The sequence below is a fragment of the Cryptomeria japonica genome, chromosome 8, assembly GCF_030272615.1.
Source record: "Cryptomeria japonica chromosome 8, Sugi_1.0, whole genome shotgun sequence".
In the NCBI taxonomy this organism is placed as follows: Eukaryota; Viridiplantae; Streptophyta; class Pinopsida; order Cupressales; family Cupressaceae; genus Cryptomeria; species Cryptomeria japonica.
The window spans coordinates 727,010,217-727,027,992 of record NC_081412.1 but is presented as its reverse complement, the minus strand read 5'-3'; the positions used below and the strand labels follow the sequence as shown (position 1 = coordinate 727,027,992).

General features: G+C 33.9%; 2 protein-coding genes across 2 annotated transcripts; both read left to right on the top strand.

Moving 5' to 3' along the window:
* Positions 1-3,540: 3,540 nt before the first annotated feature.
* Positions 3,541-4,224, top strand: LOC131046821 (ethylene-responsive transcription factor ERF095-like). Its single transcript, XM_057980607.2, has one exon. The coding sequence runs from the start codon at positions 3,559-3,561 to the stop codon at positions 4,123-4,125; it is 567 nt and encodes a 188-aa protein (XP_057836590.1). The 5' UTR covers positions 3,541-3,558; the 3' UTR covers positions 4,126-4,224.
* A 2,080-nt stretch (positions 4,225-6,304) lies between these two features.
* On the top strand, positions 6,305-6,673 carry LOC131046762 (ethylene-response factor C3-like). Its single transcript, XM_057980552.2, has one exon. It carries the CDS (start codon positions 6,305-6,307, stop codon positions 6,671-6,673), a length of 369 nt encoding a protein of 122 aa, XP_057836535.2.
* Positions 6,674-17,776: the final 11,103 nt, after the last annotated feature.

The window sequence follows — 17,776 nt, the reverse complement described above, 5'->3', positions numbered from 1 at the left end:
AATATAATATGAGATTGTTTGCTAGGTTTTTCACCTTCAGGAGGAAGGTTTTCCCATGGTATTCTTGTGTTCTCTATGTTCATTATGTTCATTTGTTTAATTTCTATCATCAGCGGGGAAGGTTGACTGGAACGTGTATCAGGAGCAACTTTACATACATTAAAATTGTTGATTATTCAAACTAATATAAAGAGATAAGTAGTCCATGTTTGATTAATGTTCATAAATTTCATATGTAGTTATTAATTCATGCAATTACATTATGCATTTTATTTGTGAAACAACATTGTCTGCAGATGTCCACATACGACAAGCTGCATTTGAATGTCTTGCTTCAATTTCTTCAACTTACTATGAGATATTTTCCATGCTTTGGATGAATAGGTTCTTCCTTATTGTGATGGTATTATGACACAACTTTGGGATGACCTATCATTCATGTTTTGGAGATATTGCTCTTTCTATTCATGCTCATCTAGGCAGTCTTTCAATATAAAGAGATTTCATTCAAGGGAGAAAGAGCCTACTGCTTGCAGTTATAAAAGTGAGTTGATGATTGAAAGCATTTCTCATATTTTCTCTACGATGTATACCTTCAAGGAAGGAGGAAATAACATTTCATCTTCAAAGGGAGCCTAACATTTCAGCTTCAGAGGGAGCTTGAAATTTCAGCTTTAGAGGGAGCCTAACATATTTGGATGAGGAGGTCAGTAGGTTTATATCAAGTTTAGAGGGAGCCACATCATCATGAATATTTGGTTAATGCATTCTTCTCTGTGAGAGAAGTTTGAGGTGCAAGCCCTTGTTAATGCATTCTTCTCTGTGAGAGAATTTTGAGGTGCAAGCCCTTGTTAATGCATTCTTATTTGTGAGAGAATTTTGAGGTACAAACTCTTGTTAGTGCATTCTTTTTTGCAAGAGAAGTTTGAGGTACAAACTCTTGTTAGTGCATTCTTTTCTGTGAGAGAAGTTTCAGTTGAAAGCCCTTGTTCCACCCTCTGGGAGTAGCCATGGTGGATCCACCCTCTAGGAGTAGCTATGGTGGATTTCATGTGAGAGACTCCATGAATTAGTACTTGCGCTCATTCACCCTCTGGGAGTAGCCATGGTGAACGTCATGATGAGATGACGAAATCATGTTGAGGATTTTATGATGGGCACTTGTGTTCATTTGCATTTCCATACATAGGAGTAGCCATGATGGACCCACCCTCTGGGAGTATCCATGGTGGATTTCACTATGTAACTCAGAAGGATTCCTACCTAGCTAAGAGGGAGTGTTGATGTTGTAGCTATGGTCACATCCTTCTAGTGGGCAACATAGCTTACATAATTGTCTAATTTTCCTAATCGGCCTTAGACAATTATAGGTCTAAGATGTGGACCCTTATATTTACCTATGTAATAAGTTTCTTTTATAAATTGCAAATCTCATATAGGGTCGACCCTATATGTTTGCTCCCTTTGAGGAATATCGTATTATTATTATTGTCTTCTCTAGTGAGTTGACTCATGATATGAGTTTGGCTAAGGCATATATATGCAAGGTTCATTCATTCAACATTCACTCAATGAAGCATTCAAAAAACTATTTCTTTCAGTAGAGCATAATCAGATCAACGAATGATATCTCCTCGTCAGCGAATCATAACATGATCAACAAATTACTTCCTAGGGTAGTGAATTACCTCATTGAGTAGCGAATTCCACATTCAACACTGTGAATCCATTCACAGCATATTGAAGACATATTCTAGCATGTGCGAATCAATTTGAGGATTGGTTGATGTCCTATTACAACTCGGGTTCATGAACAACAGTTCATATTGCTTCAAGAGTTGAAGCAAACTTGTAAAGTCATACTTATTCTGATCTAATATAATATGAGATTGTTTGCTGGTTTTTTCACCTTCAGGAGGAAGGTTTTCCTAGGGTATTCTTGTGTTCTTTGTGTTCATTCTATTCATTTGTTTAATTGATATCTTTCTAATCTAAAACTAACATTTATAACAAAAAGGCTTAGACTATTTTGATTTAAAATTTAAAATATTTAACAAAAAAAATTCTAATTAACTCAATTTGAAAAGTTAAACATTTAAGTATTAAAATCCCTTTCCATACAAAATATTATCTGACATTCAAAATACACATTTGACCCTATTTATTAATTAATTGAAATTCAAAGTATAACATAATTTTAAATTTTGATTTTGATTTAAAATTTGAAATATTTAACAAAAAAAATTCTAATTAACTCAATTTCAAAAGTTAAACATTTAAAATCCCTTTCCATACAAAATATTATCTGACATTCAAAATACACATTTGACCCTATTTATTAATTAATTTAAATTCAAAGTATAACATAATTTTAAATTTCAAGTCAAAGATACAATATAAACACTACCCCATGCCACCTCATCAAATCTCAAAATCACATAGAAAATATATCTCATCAAATTTAAAACTAACACCATCTCTTTTTATACCTTTTAAAAAATAATTTTTATAACTATCTAATTTATGAGTCCTAACTCTCATAAATTAATCTAGATTAATTTATACTTTCATTAAAATATGTAAAATGTTCTAATTTCAAATTGAACTATTGATATCAACATTTTTTCTAATTGACTAGATTCTCAAACTTAAATATTAAATGTTAAAATCTCTTTTAATATCAATTATTGTCAATCTAACACTCAAAATACATATTTGACCTTATTTATTAATTAGTTAATTAAATTTTAACATGACATTTTTTTATGGAGGTCATCCACAAATGTTTTTTCTATCCAATAAAAAAGCACAAGAACCTCTTTGACTTAGAACCAAGGACTTAAAGATATCCATTCCCCTAAATTCACAATTTTAATTTTCAAGTCAAATACATATTTAATTCTATTTATTAATCAATTGATATCCAAAATATAACACAATTTTAAATTTTTGAATCAAATACATATTTAATTTTATTTATTAATTAATTGAAATCCAAAATATAACATAAATTTAAATTTTCTCAAATGTAGAATGCCCCATGCCACCTCATCAAATCTAGAATGCCCCATGCCACCTCATCAAATCTAAAGATTGTAAGAGTCAAATCAACTATTGGCAATGACCTCACGTAATATTACTTACTTCACGAGTACTTCTAAAAATCGTCAAAACGAAAACGACCGTTGGGCCACCCATGTGCAATAAACTTTGAAATCTGAACTAACCTCCAAAACCCTAAGGTGCCAAAGTGGACCAACATGGGAGATGTGACGACATTATACTGTCTTCCATATGTTTTTTATCATTATTTCCTAAAGAATATTCAAAGCACACGACATTTTTGTCATTTTTTTAATTTGTCCAACTCTAGACCAATCCCTAATTTAACAAAGAAAATTTTGCAATCGGGTCTTTCGGCCGGCAAAAGTTGACGAGGCCTCTCCTTAACACACGAGTCAAACGTTTTTTAATTCACTGGTTTGTGTATAAAAGGAAAAATTCTAATGCTCAACCAATTCAATTGGGAATCCTCATCTGCCAATCAAAGGAAAAGCAATGACCACCTCCAAGGTACAGATCAAGAGAGGAGGAGAATACAATGGACCCATTCTTATCAAGAAAGTTAGAGTAAATGAAATACCACTAAGTTCTCGTGGAGATAGAGATGAGATCGGGCATGAAAGGAAGCAAGTTGGGGGAGAAAAGCATTACAGAGGTGTGAGAAAAAGGCCATGGGGGAAATATGCTGCTGAGATTAGAGACTCAAACAGAAAAGGGATTAGAATATGGCTTGGGACATTCAATAATGCAGAGGAAGCAGCCATGGCTTATGACAGAGCTGCCATCAGCATTAGAGGCCCAAGAGCTATCATCAACTTTCCTATAATAAACTCTCATTTGATGAGTCCACAAGCATTCAAGGAGGAGAAAGAGAGTCTTCACAGTGGAGATCATATTATAAAAGAAGAAAAAGAAGAAGAAACAACAGGTGAGGGCAGTCAAAGATCTGTGATAGAGTTGGAAGATATGGGTGTGGACTATTTGGAAGACCTTCTTCTCACTAGTGAAATAATAACTGCTTCGTGGTGCTCTGCTTCATTACAGGACAGGCAAATTTCTTAGTCCCACGGTGTGTTTTATAATCACTGTTGATTCTGAACCAAACTTGCTAATTTTATATAAAACTTCAAAACTATATTATACCCAATATTTTCCTAATCATTGGGCATTCTGTGAGACATTTAGTTTAGTTTAACTGGCTTTTTCCAGGTTCATAGTTGATCTGCTTGTTTGTTATTTACACTTGTTTAAACTGTCTTGTCTCTTTATTATCTAATTTTCGCGATGGATTGTGCAGTATGATCTGAAATGTCAATTTTTGTAAATAACTTAATACAGTTTTATCTTAAAAACTATTTAAAATCATTATGAACTATAGAAACATCATTATTCTAAATAGTGAAATTAGTTATTCAACTCTGAAATGTCAATTTTTGTAAATAACTTAATACAGTTTTATCTTAAAAACTATTTAAAATCATTATGAACTATAGAAACATCATTATTCTAAATAGTGAAATTAGTTATTCAACTCTTTGTTTATCTGCGTCAATCTAGTTTCACTTTCATTCAAAAGTCTCCCAAATGTGAGTTGTTGTTTTAGCCCTTCAATTCCTTTGATCAGTGATATAGTTCAGTTGAAAACATCAATTTTAAATTATTTGATGTAAATTATTATCTTCTTTGGCTCATGTTATTTTGATGATAGATCATGGAATATGATCTGAAATATTGATGGGAAAATATTTGCACAATCATATCCAGAAGCTTTCAAGATAATTGTGTGAGAAAGTTGATTTAGTTTATTAGAATTAGCTATTGAACTCTTTGTTTCTGTGCATCAATCTAGTTTCATCGTCATTTGAAAGTCCTCCAAACATGAGCTCAGTTTTTTAAGGCCTTTAATTCCTTTGACCACAGATATAATTCACTTAGAAACATCAATTCTAAATAATTTGTAGTAAACTATTCTCTTTTTTGGCTTGCTCCATTCTCATTATGGATCATGGAATATGATTTGAAATGTTGATGGAAAAAAATTTACACAATCATATCCAGAAGATTTCAAGAAATTTCTATGAGAAGTTTGGTTTAGTTTAATAGAATTAGCTATTCAACTCTTCGTTTCTGTGTGTCAGCTTAGTTTCACTTTTAGAAAATATCAAATTCTAAATAATTTGTAGTAAATTATTCTCTTCTTTGATTCACTTAATTTTGATAATAGATCATAGAAATATTATATGAAATGTTAATGAAAAATGTTTTAAACAATCATATTTAGAAGCTTCCAAGAAATTTAATATTAAAAATAAAAAAATTAAATTTTATCAATAATTATAATTATTTAATTTATAAAGAAAACTGTAAGATAGAATTAAATAAAACGGATGCATTACAAAACATTCAGTGAAAGACTGATCTGAAACAAATCTACAAGATTGTGGTATTATTTTTTTGAGCTTAATAGTGTACATAAGATCAAACTAATTATAACTAAAATATCGATACTTGTTCATTAAAATTGACAAGTTAGATTCAACATGAATGTAATAGGACTTTTTATCTAATATATAGGAAGCATTGACTTGCAACATGGTGAATGACCTCCCTTCCAGTTATGTTTCATCTATTTACTTTCCTATTTATCATTTCTATCAATAAGACATAATCATCTAAGAAGCTCCAGGAAAAGGTAAATGCAATCCATCTTGCCAACTCTGGTTACTGATGGTGGACTACCTTTTGATTTCATGAAACTGCTATCTATGACTACATTTTTAAAGAAACGGGTTTGAAAGAATCTATCAAGTGGGAACCATTTGACATTATCATAAACATAACATAAATGCCCTGGAAACAAATCTTTTGAGAACATTGTCATATTGAGTGACTATCAAAACATCTTGTGTAGCAGAATGTTGATTTAGAATGCCATCAAGAGGATATTAGTGAGGGATGGATAATAACTTCAGCCTGCAAGGTGAAGTTCATAAACTTTTCTCATTCTTAATTGTATTTCAATAGTTTTTTGTTTTGATTGTATCTTATTTATGGTTCTTCTCAACACACAAGTCAAACGTTTTTTAATTCACTGGTTTGTGTATAAAAGTGAACATTCTAAAGCTCAAATGCTCATCAAAGGAAAAGCAATGAACACCTTCAAGGTAGAAAAGAGAGGAGGAGAGCACAGTGAACCCATTCTAGTGAACCCATTCTTATCAAGAAAGTTAGAGTAAATGATATGCCATCAAATTCTCATGGAGATAGAGATAAGATTGGGCATGAAAGGAAGAAGAAATCAGAAGTGGGTGGAGAAAAGCATTACAGAGGGGTGAGGAAAAGGCCATGGGGGAAATATGCTACTGGGATTAGAGACTCAAACAGAAAGGGGATTAGAATATGGCTTGGGACATTCAATAGTGCAGAGGAAGCGGCCATGGCTTACGGCAGTTCTGCCCTAAGCATTAGAGGCCCAAGAGCTATCCTCAACTTTCCTATAATAAACTCTCATTTCATGAGTTCACAAGCATTCAAGGAGGAGGAGAGTCTTGGAAGTGGAGATCATATTGCAAAAGAAGAAGAAGAAGAAGAAGGAGGGAAGAACATGTGAGGCAGTGAGAGATCTGTGATGGAGTTGGAGGATATGGGTGTGGATTATTTGGAAGAGCTTCTTCTCACTAGTGAAATAATAACTGCTTCGTGGTGCTCTTCTCTCTACAGGACACGCTAATTTCTTAGTCCCACAGTGAGTTTTACATTCGTTGTTGATTCTGGACCAAACTTTCCAATTTTATACAAAACTTCAAAACTATATAATACACAATATTTTCCTAATCTAAATTGTCATTGGGCTTTCTGTGAGACATTTGCTTTACTATAGTTGGCTTTTTATCGTTGGTCTGCTTGTTTGGTGAAGTCTAGTGTCTTTCTAATATTATGATTTAATTTTGATAAAGGAATGTGTTGTATGATCTGAAATGTCATTTTGTTTAATAACTTCACAGAGTTTTATCTTACTGAATAATGCAATTAGTTATTCAACTCGTTGTTTATCTGCATCAATCTAATTTCACTATCATTCAGAAGTCTTCCAAATGTAAGCTATTGTTTTAGTCTTCCAAATGTAAGCTTGCAAAGAAGAACAATAGTGCATAACACACAGATTTACGTGAAAAAATCTGTTAAAAATATACAAGTAAAAAACCACGGGAAAATTTGTCTTTCGTATTGATTCGCAGGAATTACAAAGTCACAACAATCTCAAAGCCTTTTAGATCTTTGGCTCTTAAAGGAAGAAGAGCTACTCTATATATACACAAATTTGAGAAAGAAAATGCAATAATTAAGTTTTCAAATTTGCCACCTCTAACTCTTAGAATGCCACAACTATAGTCATATTATTGAATAAGCCTATATGTGGCACTCAATCATCTACAAGGTTGACACATATAGAGTCCAACACGATTATACTATGAATCACTTAATAATTTATCAAGTCAATACAACCGAGTTGTAGAGTCCTAGTTGGAGACAACTTACTAAATATAGTAAGTACTACTCACACAATTACATGTATGACACATACGGACCAGAGTCCTAATTGATGACAATTTGTATGACACATACGGAAGACGAGTCCTAATTGATGACAATTTGTATGACACATACGGAAGACGAGTCCTAATTGACTTCACATTCCAACATTCTCCCACTTGAAGTCAAATTTTAAAGTCTTGAATAATTCCTCTACAGAAAGACCATTGCCAATGTTGTCTATCATCACATAATCTGTAAACCAAGAGAAGTTCTACACCAAATGACCATGTACCTATTGACAACTCCCACTGTTTGTGCAATGTCTGGTCTGGTGCACACCATGGTCAACATAAGACTTCCTACTATTGATGAGTATGGTACATGAGACATTTGTTTCTTCTATGCTTTTGTGCTAGGGCACTATTCAGAAGACAATTTAATATGAACAGGAAATGGAGTACTAACTGGTTGTGTTTTCTGCATATTGAAGCAATGTAGAACCTTCTCCACATAATTTTTCTATGACAACCATAATTTCTTGTTGTTTCTCTCTATGTATCCTCATTCCAAGAGTCTAATTTGCACTGCCTAAGTCCTTCATCTCAAACTCCCTAGCAAGCTGAGTTTTCAAATGGTTGATTTTATACATGTTGGGACCTGCTACCAACATGTCATCAACATACAGTAGTAGAATAATAAAAATACTATCATCATACCTTTGAAAATAGGCACAATTATTAGCCTCACATCTACTAAAACCCAAACTCAACATGAAGGAATCAAACCACTTGTACCAACACCTTGGCAGCTATTTCAAACCATACAGCGATTTTCTCAACCTACAAACAGGATTCTCATTGCCTCTTTCCTCAAAACCTTCTGGTTGTTACATATAAATCTCCTCAGAGAGATAACCATGCAGGAAGGTTGTTTTTACATCTAACTATTCTAACTCCAAATCAAGATTAGCAACAAGAGCTAAACCAACTCTAATAGTACTTACCGTACAATAGGTGAAAAAAATTCATCAAAATCAATACTAGATTTCTGTGCATACCCCTTGGCCACCAACCAATATTTATATCTCTCCAAATTATCATTTAAATCTCTCTTAATCTTGAAGACCCACTTGTTCCCAATAGCTTTTCTCCCCTTAGGCAATGGCACAAACTCCCATGTTTTGTTCTTATGCAGAGCTTTCATCTCCTCTTCTATAGCAAATGTCCATTTGCTTGTACATTCAACTTCACAAGCCTCCTAATATGAACTAGGTTCACCAACATCAGTAAGTAATGCATAAGAAGAATTACAAGTAGGAGAAACCTTACAAGTGGTTTGATTACTCTACTGGATCTTCTTAAAATAGATGATAATCCACCCCATGGCTCAACTAGTTGTTGTTCTTTTGGTTGATCTTCATCTAGTTGCTTTGCATCTGGTTGTTCTTCATCAAGCACATCTAGATGAACATCACATCTTTTAACCTCTACTGGAATAACTTACATACCTTGTTGTTATTTACCTCTTTGCATTGAATTTTTATTAAAATACACATCTCAACTAATAATAATCTTGTGGGCAACAGTATCCCACAATCTATACCCCTTTGTACCTTCTACATAGACAATAAAAATACATTTTGTGTTTTTGTCTAGCTTAATTCTATTCTCTTTAGGAATGTGTACATAAGCATTGCAACCAAAAATACAAAGGAATGAGTAATCAACTGGTTTACCTTTCCATATTTCTTCTGGAATTCTTTTATCAAGAGCAGTAGTGGGAGATCTATTGATCAGGAAACAAGTTTTATTTAAAGTCTCGCCCCTAAATTTATGCTCCAAACCAGCAGTATTCAACATGCATCTGGCTTGCTCCATGATTGTACGGTTCGTGCGTTCAACAACACCATTTTATTGTGGTGTCCTAGCAACTATCAACTGCCTTGCAATTCCATGCTCATTCCAAAATTGATTAAATTCTCGTGAACAAAACTCACCTCCATTATCAGTTCTAAAACATTTTATTGTCTTACCTTTCTGATTCTCTACCAAAGCTCTAAACCTTTTAAAATAAGAAAACACTTCAGATTTCTTCTTGAGAAGATAATTCCACACCTTACAGGAATAATCATCTATAAATGAAACAAAATATGATGAACCTCCAATAGATGTTACAGGAGCTTCCCAAGTATCTGAATGAATTAGATTTAATACATCTTTGCTTTTGGTAGTACTTCTAGAAAAAACTAAGTCTATTTTGTTTTCCAAACAAATAATGTTCACAAAAACTTAAATATTTAGATTTTGCACCTGGGAGAAGATTTCTATCTAGCAGTACCATGAGACCTCGTTCACTCATATGACCTAGTCTTTGATGCCAAGTTGATAATGAGTCCATCTCTACATCAGATACCACAGCGGCCTCTCTAATGTTAATTTGTCCAACTAACCTATAGAGATTGCCAACCTTCTCTCCCTTTAGCACAACCAAATCTCCCTGTGTTACCTTGAGACAACTATTTTCATCACTAAATCTATAACCTTGTTCATCAAACACTCCAAGTGAAAGTTTTTTTTTCTTTAAACTAGGTACATGCCTAACATGTTGAATACTTCTAACTAGTCCATCAAACATCTTGATTCTTACCTCTCCTTCACCAATAGCTTCACATGGGTTCTCATTTCCCATGTAGACCATACCACCATCACAAAACCAATAAGAAGTAAACCAGTCTCTATGTGGTGTCATATGAAAGGAAGCACCACAATCAAGAATCCAAACATGAAGTAAAGAACTTCTCAAATTAGCAGTTAATACCTCTCCATCTTTCAATGGTGTATGACTTCAACAATGTTTTCCTTAGATGCGGGTGTACTAGGATTCTCCTTGGTTGCTTTTGGCAGCCTGCAATCCTTCTTGACATGTCCATTCTTGCCACAGTTCTAGCATTTCACCCTTTTTCACCCCTTTGATTTGGATCGGGTTTGTCCACACTCAGTATTGGCCCTTTCGTGAGTCTTGCCTCTTGTGACAAGGGCTTCATTAGAAGAAGATCCTTGAGATGTCTTTCACCTTGAATCTTCAGAGATTAAAGCAGCCACCACATCCTCAAAGACTAGCTTCTCACTCGGTGCAGAATTATTATCTTCTTTGGTTCATGTCATTTTGATTATAGATCATGGAATATGATCTGAAATATTGATGGAAAAATGTTTCTGCAATTATATCTAGAAGCTTTCAAATATTTTCTGTGAGAGATTTGGTTTAATTCAATTGAATTAGCTATTCAACTCTGTGTTTCTGTGTGTCATTCTAGTTTCACTGTCATTCATTCAAAAGTCTTCCAAATGTGAGCTATTTTTTAGGCCTTCAATTCCTTTGAGCACTGATATAATTTATTTGTAAATATCAAATTTAAATAATTTGTAATAAATTATTCTTTTTTTGGCTCATTTTATTCTAATGATGGATCATGGAATATGATCTGAAATGTTGATAGAAAAATGTTTACACAACCATATCCAGAAGCTTTCAACAAATTTCTATGAAAAGTTCTGTTTAGTTTAATATAATTAGCTACTCAACTCTTTGTTTATGTGTGTTAATTTAGTTTCATTCTCATCTGAAAGTTTTCCAAACATGAATTGTTTTTTGAAGCCTTGCCTTTGAACACTGATATATTTCACTTGAAAATATCAATTCTAAATAATTTTTAGTAATTTTATTTCTTTTGACTCATTTCATTTTGATAATAGATCATGGAATTTTTTCTCAAATGTTGATGAAAAAATGTTTACACAATCATATCAAAAACATTCAAGAAATTTATGTGCTGCTTAAATCTAGTTTACTGTCATCCAAAATATTTCAAATGTGAGCTGTTTTTTAAGACTTTTAATTATGAAAATTGGAATGATCTCTGACTAAGATTTTTCGTCAATTTTTTTGGATTTTAACAGCATTGCAGAAACGAATATGGTAAATGCAATCCATCTTGTCGCATTTGTTTACTAATGGATGATCGCCTTTTAATTTTATGAAACTGCAGTTTATAAATACATTTTTAAAAAGACGAGTTTGAAAGAATCGCTAAAGTGGTAACCGTATGCCATCATCATAAACCTAACATGAATGCCCTGAGGAGAAATTTATTGACATTGTCATATTAGGTGCCAAAAAAACCTATGTAGCATATTGTGTGGATTTGAAGTGCCAACAAGAGAATATTAGCGAAGCATGGATAATAACTTCAGTCTGAAAGGTGGAGTTCGAAAACATTTCTCATTCTTAATTGTATTTCAATAGTTCTTTTATTACATTTGAATTTTGATTGTATTTCATGTGAGAAAAATAATAAGTGCAGAAAGTTTGCAAAGAAGAACAATAGCACATAACACACAAATTTACGTGAAAAAATCTGTTAAAAATATACAAGTAAAAAACCACGGGCAAATTTGTCTTTCGTATTGATTCGCAGGAATTACAAAGTCACAACAATCTGAAAGCCTTTTAGATCTTTGGCTCTTAAAGGAAGAAGAGCTACTCTATATATACATAAATTTGAGAAACTTAATGCAATAATTAAGTTTTCAAATTTGCCACCTCTAACTCTTAGAATGCCACAACTATAGTCATATTATTGAATAAGCCTATATGTGGCACTCAATCATCTACAAGGTTGACACATATAGAGTCCAACACGATTATACTATGAATCACTTAATAATTTATTAAGTCAATACAACCGAGTTGTAGAGTCCTAGTTGGAGACAACTTACTAAATATAGTAAGTACGACTCACACAATTACATGTATGACACATACGGACCAGAGTCCTAATTGATGACAATTTGTATGACACATATGGAAGACAAGTCTTAATTGCCTTCACATTCCAACATTCTCCCACTTGAAGTCAAATTTTAAACTCTTGAATAATTCCTCTACAGAAAGACCATTGCCAATGTTGTCTATCATCACATAATCTGTAGACTAAGAGAAGTTCTGCACCAAATGACCATGTACCTACTGACAACTCCCACTGCTTGTGCAATGTCTGGTTTGGTGCACACCATGGTGAACATAAGACTTCCTACTGTTGATGAGTATGGTACATGAGACATTTGTTTCTTCTATGCTTCTGTGCTAGGGCACTGTTCAGAAGACAATTTAATATGAACAGGAAATAGAGTACTAACTGGTTGTGCTTTCTGCATATTGAAGCAGTGCAGAACCTTCTCCACATAAATTTTCTATGAAAACCATAATTTCTTGTTGTTTCTCTCTATGTATCCTCATTCCAAGAATCTAATTTGCACTGCCTAAGTCCTTCATCTCAAACTCCCTAGCAAGCTGAGTTTTCAAATGGTTGATTTTATACATGTTGGGACTTGCTACCAACATATCATCAACATATAGTAGTAGAATAATAAAAATACTATCATCATACCTTTGAAAATAGGCACAATTATCAGCCTCACATCTACTAAAACCCAAACTCAACATGAAGGAATCAAACCACTTGTACCAACACCTTGGCGCCTGTTTCAAACTATACAGCGATTTTCTCAACCTACAAACAAGATTCTCATTGCCTCTTTCCTCAAAACCTTCTGGTTGTTGCATATAAATCTCCTCAGAGAGATAACCATGCAAGAAGGTTGTTTTTACATCTAACTATTCTAACTCCAAATCAAGATTAGCAACAAGAGCTAAACCAACTCTAACAGTACTTACCATACAATAGGTGAAAAAAATTCATCAAAATCAATACTAGATTTCTATGAATACCCCTTGGCCACCAACCAATATTTATATCTCTCCAAATTATCATTTAAATCTCTCTTAAACTTGAAGACCCACTTGCTCCCAATAGCTTTTCTCCCCTTAGGCAATGGCACAAACTCCCATGTTTTGTTCTTATGCAGAGCTTTCATCTCCTCTTCTATAGAAAATGTCCATTTGCTTGTACATTCAACTTCACAAGCCTCCTGATATGAACTAGGCTCACCAACATCAGTAAGTTATGCATAAGAAGAATTACAAGTAGGAGAATACCTTACGGGTGGTTTGATTACTCTACTGGATCTTCTTAAAACAAATGATAATCCACCCCGTGGCTCAACTGGTTGTTGTTCTTTTGGTTGATCTTCATCTAGTTGCTTTGCATCTGGTTGTTCTTCATCAAGCACATCTAGATGAACATCACATATTTTAACCTCTACTGGAATAACTTACATACCTTGTTGTTATTTACCTCTTTGCATTGAATTTTTATTAAAATACACATCTTAACTAATAATAATCTTGTGGGCAACAGTATCCCACAATCTATACCCCTTTGTACCTTCTACATAGACAATAAAAATACATTTTGTTTTTTTGTCTAGCTTATTTCTATTCTCTTTAGGAATGTGTACATAAGCATTGCAACCAAAAATACAAAGGAATGAGTAATCAATTGGTTTACCTTTCCATATTTCTTCTAGAATTCTATTATCAAGAATAGTAGTGGGAGATCTATTGATCAGGAAACAAGTTTTATTTAAAGCCTCGCCCCTAAATTTCTGCTCCAAACTAGCAGTACTCAACATGCATCTGGCTTGTTCCATGATTGTATGGTTCATGCGTTCAACAACACCATTTTATTGTGGTGTCCTAGCAACTATCAACTGCCTTACAATTCCATGCTCACTCCAAAATTGATTAAATTCTCGTGAACAAAACTCACCTCCATTATCAGTTCTAAAACATTTTATTGTCTTACCTTTCTGATTCTCTACCAAAGCTCTAAACCTTTTAAAATAAGAAAACACTTCAGATTTCTTCTTGAGAAGATAATTCCACACCTTACAGGAATAATCATCTATAAATGAAACAAAATATGATGAACCTCCAATAGATGTTACAGGAGCTTCCCAAGTATCTGAATGAATTAGATTTAATACATCTTTGCTTTTGGTAGTACTTCTAGAAAAAACTAAGTCTATTTTGTTTTCCAAACAAATAATGTTCACAAAAACTTAAATATTTAGATTTTGCACCTGGGAGAAGATTTCTATCTAGCAGTACCATGAGACCTCATTCACTCATATGACCTAGTCTTTGATGCCAAGTTGATAATGAGTCCATCTCTACATCAGATACCACAGCGGCCTCTCCAATGTTAGTTTGTCCAACTAACCTATAGAGATTGCCAAACTTCTCTCCCTTTAGCACAACCAAATCTCCCTTTGTTACCTTGAGACAACTATTTTCACCACTAAATCTATAACCTTGTTCATCAAACACTCCAAGTGAAAGTTTTTTTTTCTTTAAACTAGGTACATGCCTAACATGTTGAATACTTTTAACTAATCCATCAAACATCTTGATTCTTACCTCTCCTTCACCAACAGCTTCACATGGGTTCTCATTTCCCATGAAGACCATACCACCATCACAAGACCAATAAGAAGTAAACCAGTCTCTATGTGGTGTCATATGAAAGGAAGCACCACAATCAAGAATCCAAACATGAAGTAAAGAACTTCTCAAATTAGCAGTTAATACCTCTCCATCTTTCAATGGTGTCTGACTTCAACAATGTTTTCCTTAGATGCGGGTGTACTAGGATTCTCCTTGGTTGCTTTTGGCAGCCTGCAATCCTTCTTGACATGTCCATTCTTGCCACGGTTCTAGCATTTCACCCTTTTTCACCCCTTTGATTTGGATCGGGTTTGTCCACTCTCAGTATTGGCCCTTTCGTGAGTTCTGCCTCTTGCAACAAGGGCTTCGTTAGAAGAAGATCCTTGAGATGTTTTTCACCTTGAATCTTCAGAGATTAAAGAAGCCACCACATCCTCAAAGACTAGCTTCCCACTCGGTGCAGAATTACTGAGAGCCATTACCAACTGATCCCAACTATTTGGCAAGGAGACAAGTAATATTGTTTTCTTATCTTCTTCATTGATTTTCACACCCATTGAAGCCAATTTTCTTGTCAGTGTGTTGAAATCGTTCAAATGATCTATGATAGATGAATTATCACGCATCCTCAAATTATACAACTGTCTCCTTAGAAGAATTTTGTTTGTTAATGACTTCGTCTCATACAGCTTTACAAGCTTATTCCACAAGTCATGAGAATATTTCTCCTCTGCAACATTGAACAAAACTGAATCTGCTAGAGATAACTAGATTTTTGCCCTCATCATGCTATCTGTGGTATTCCAATCTCCACTACTCATATTTGCAGGTTTTGATGATACTCCTTTAAGAGCTCTGTCACATCCATCCTTTACCAACAAAGCTTGAATCTTAAGCTTCCATAGAGCAAAATCCAAACCATCAAACTTATGTACCTCAAATCTGGTAACACTATTTCCAGCCATTTCTCTTTTGTAAAAACAAAAAACTTCTACACAAATAACCTAAGCTCTGATAACAATTGTGAGAAAAATAAGAAGTGCAGAAAATTTGCAAAGAAGAACAATAGTACATAATACACAAATTTACGTGGAAAAACCTGGTAAAAATAAACTAGTAAAAAACCACAAGAAAATTTTATCTTTCGTATTGATTCTCGAGAATTACAGAGTTACAACAATCTCAAAGCCTTTTAGGCCTTTGGCTATTAAAGGAGGAAGTTGGCTACTCTATATATATACAAATTTGAGAAACTTAAGGCAATAATTAAGTTCTCAAATTTGCCACCTCTAACTCTTTGAATGCCACCACTATAGTCATATTATTGAATAAGCCTATATGTGGCACTCAATCATTTACAAGGTCGACACATATAGAGTCCAACATGATTATACTATGAATCACTTAATAATTTACTAAGTCAATACAACCCAGTTGTAGAGTCCTAGTTGGAGATAACTTACTAAATATAGTAAGTTCGACTCACACAATTACATGTATGACACATACGGGACCAGAGTCCTAATTGACTTCACATTCCAACATTTCATTTATGGTTCTGGAATTCACATTGTTAAGTAGATTGTTCAACACGTCAAATTAGTATTTTGATTTGAGCACTTAAACTAGCAAAATTAAGGTTCTAATTCTCTATATAAAACTAAACATGTCAATTCATAAATAAATACCCAATTGTCTCATCCATCACTGGTGCTCTGCAAACCTATTGAGGCGGACATAGATTGTCTTGAGCTTTCTGAGGTCCACTGAGGCCAACAGGGCAGAGTTGTTTTCTTTCCTTTATGTGTTGTTTATTGTTTGTTCTTGGCACCAATTTTTTTGGTTTCATTTCTTGTCATTTGCAGTGGAAGGAAAAAGAGGGGACAATATTAGACGTGAGTTATGTCGAACGATACCAGTAGCACTACAAGCAACCAACAGGCCGAGAACAAGTCTTAGAAAACACAAGCTTCTACTTTGCTTTTCTAGATGTCATCCAAAACACTAACAATCTACAATTGGTTAGGAAAGGATTAATGGAGTACTACTTGTTTGATGTATAATGTCAAGCAAAGAAGATTTGTGCCAAGCTTGAGGAAGGATATGATGGAGATAATGAATGTAAGGTAGAAAGCCTACACAAGTGCCTTCGTCTCATTGTAGAGCTCATCTCTAAGCTTCTCTTTGTCCTTGAAAGGGTATGCTGTTGAAATCATTTGTTGTTGTGTCAAAATATTGAACTCTCAATATTCGATACAAATTTCAAATTTAATCCGACCCATGAGAAGTGGTTAAGCCATGTTATGAGAAACTTGAACTATCAACACTTGATACAAATGCCAGATTTCACCAGACCCACAAGAAGTAGTTAAGACATTTCACAAGGCCCCAAGGAGGTGCTAACCACCAACTCAACATATGTATGTCCAAATAAATAATAAATTTCTTTTTGAGGAATACATTTTTTTTGTTTTTTATTTCTAGTGGCATCATTTTTACACCCAAGTTGCTTCTCTCAGATGTTCAACTCTCCAAAGGGCCTAACTATTCCACATGGAAAATGAAGATGTGCATGTCCTCCACATTAAAGAGCTATGGAGAATCATTATTGGTGCAATACAAAGTCCAATTAGCATGGATGAGGGAAAGAAGATTGACAAGATTGATACCAAATTCTTGATATTGATCACAATTAGTATCTCCAATGAAGTTCAACCACATGTATGGGGTGTGACAACATTAAAGGAGGCTTGGGATACTCTATCAGCCA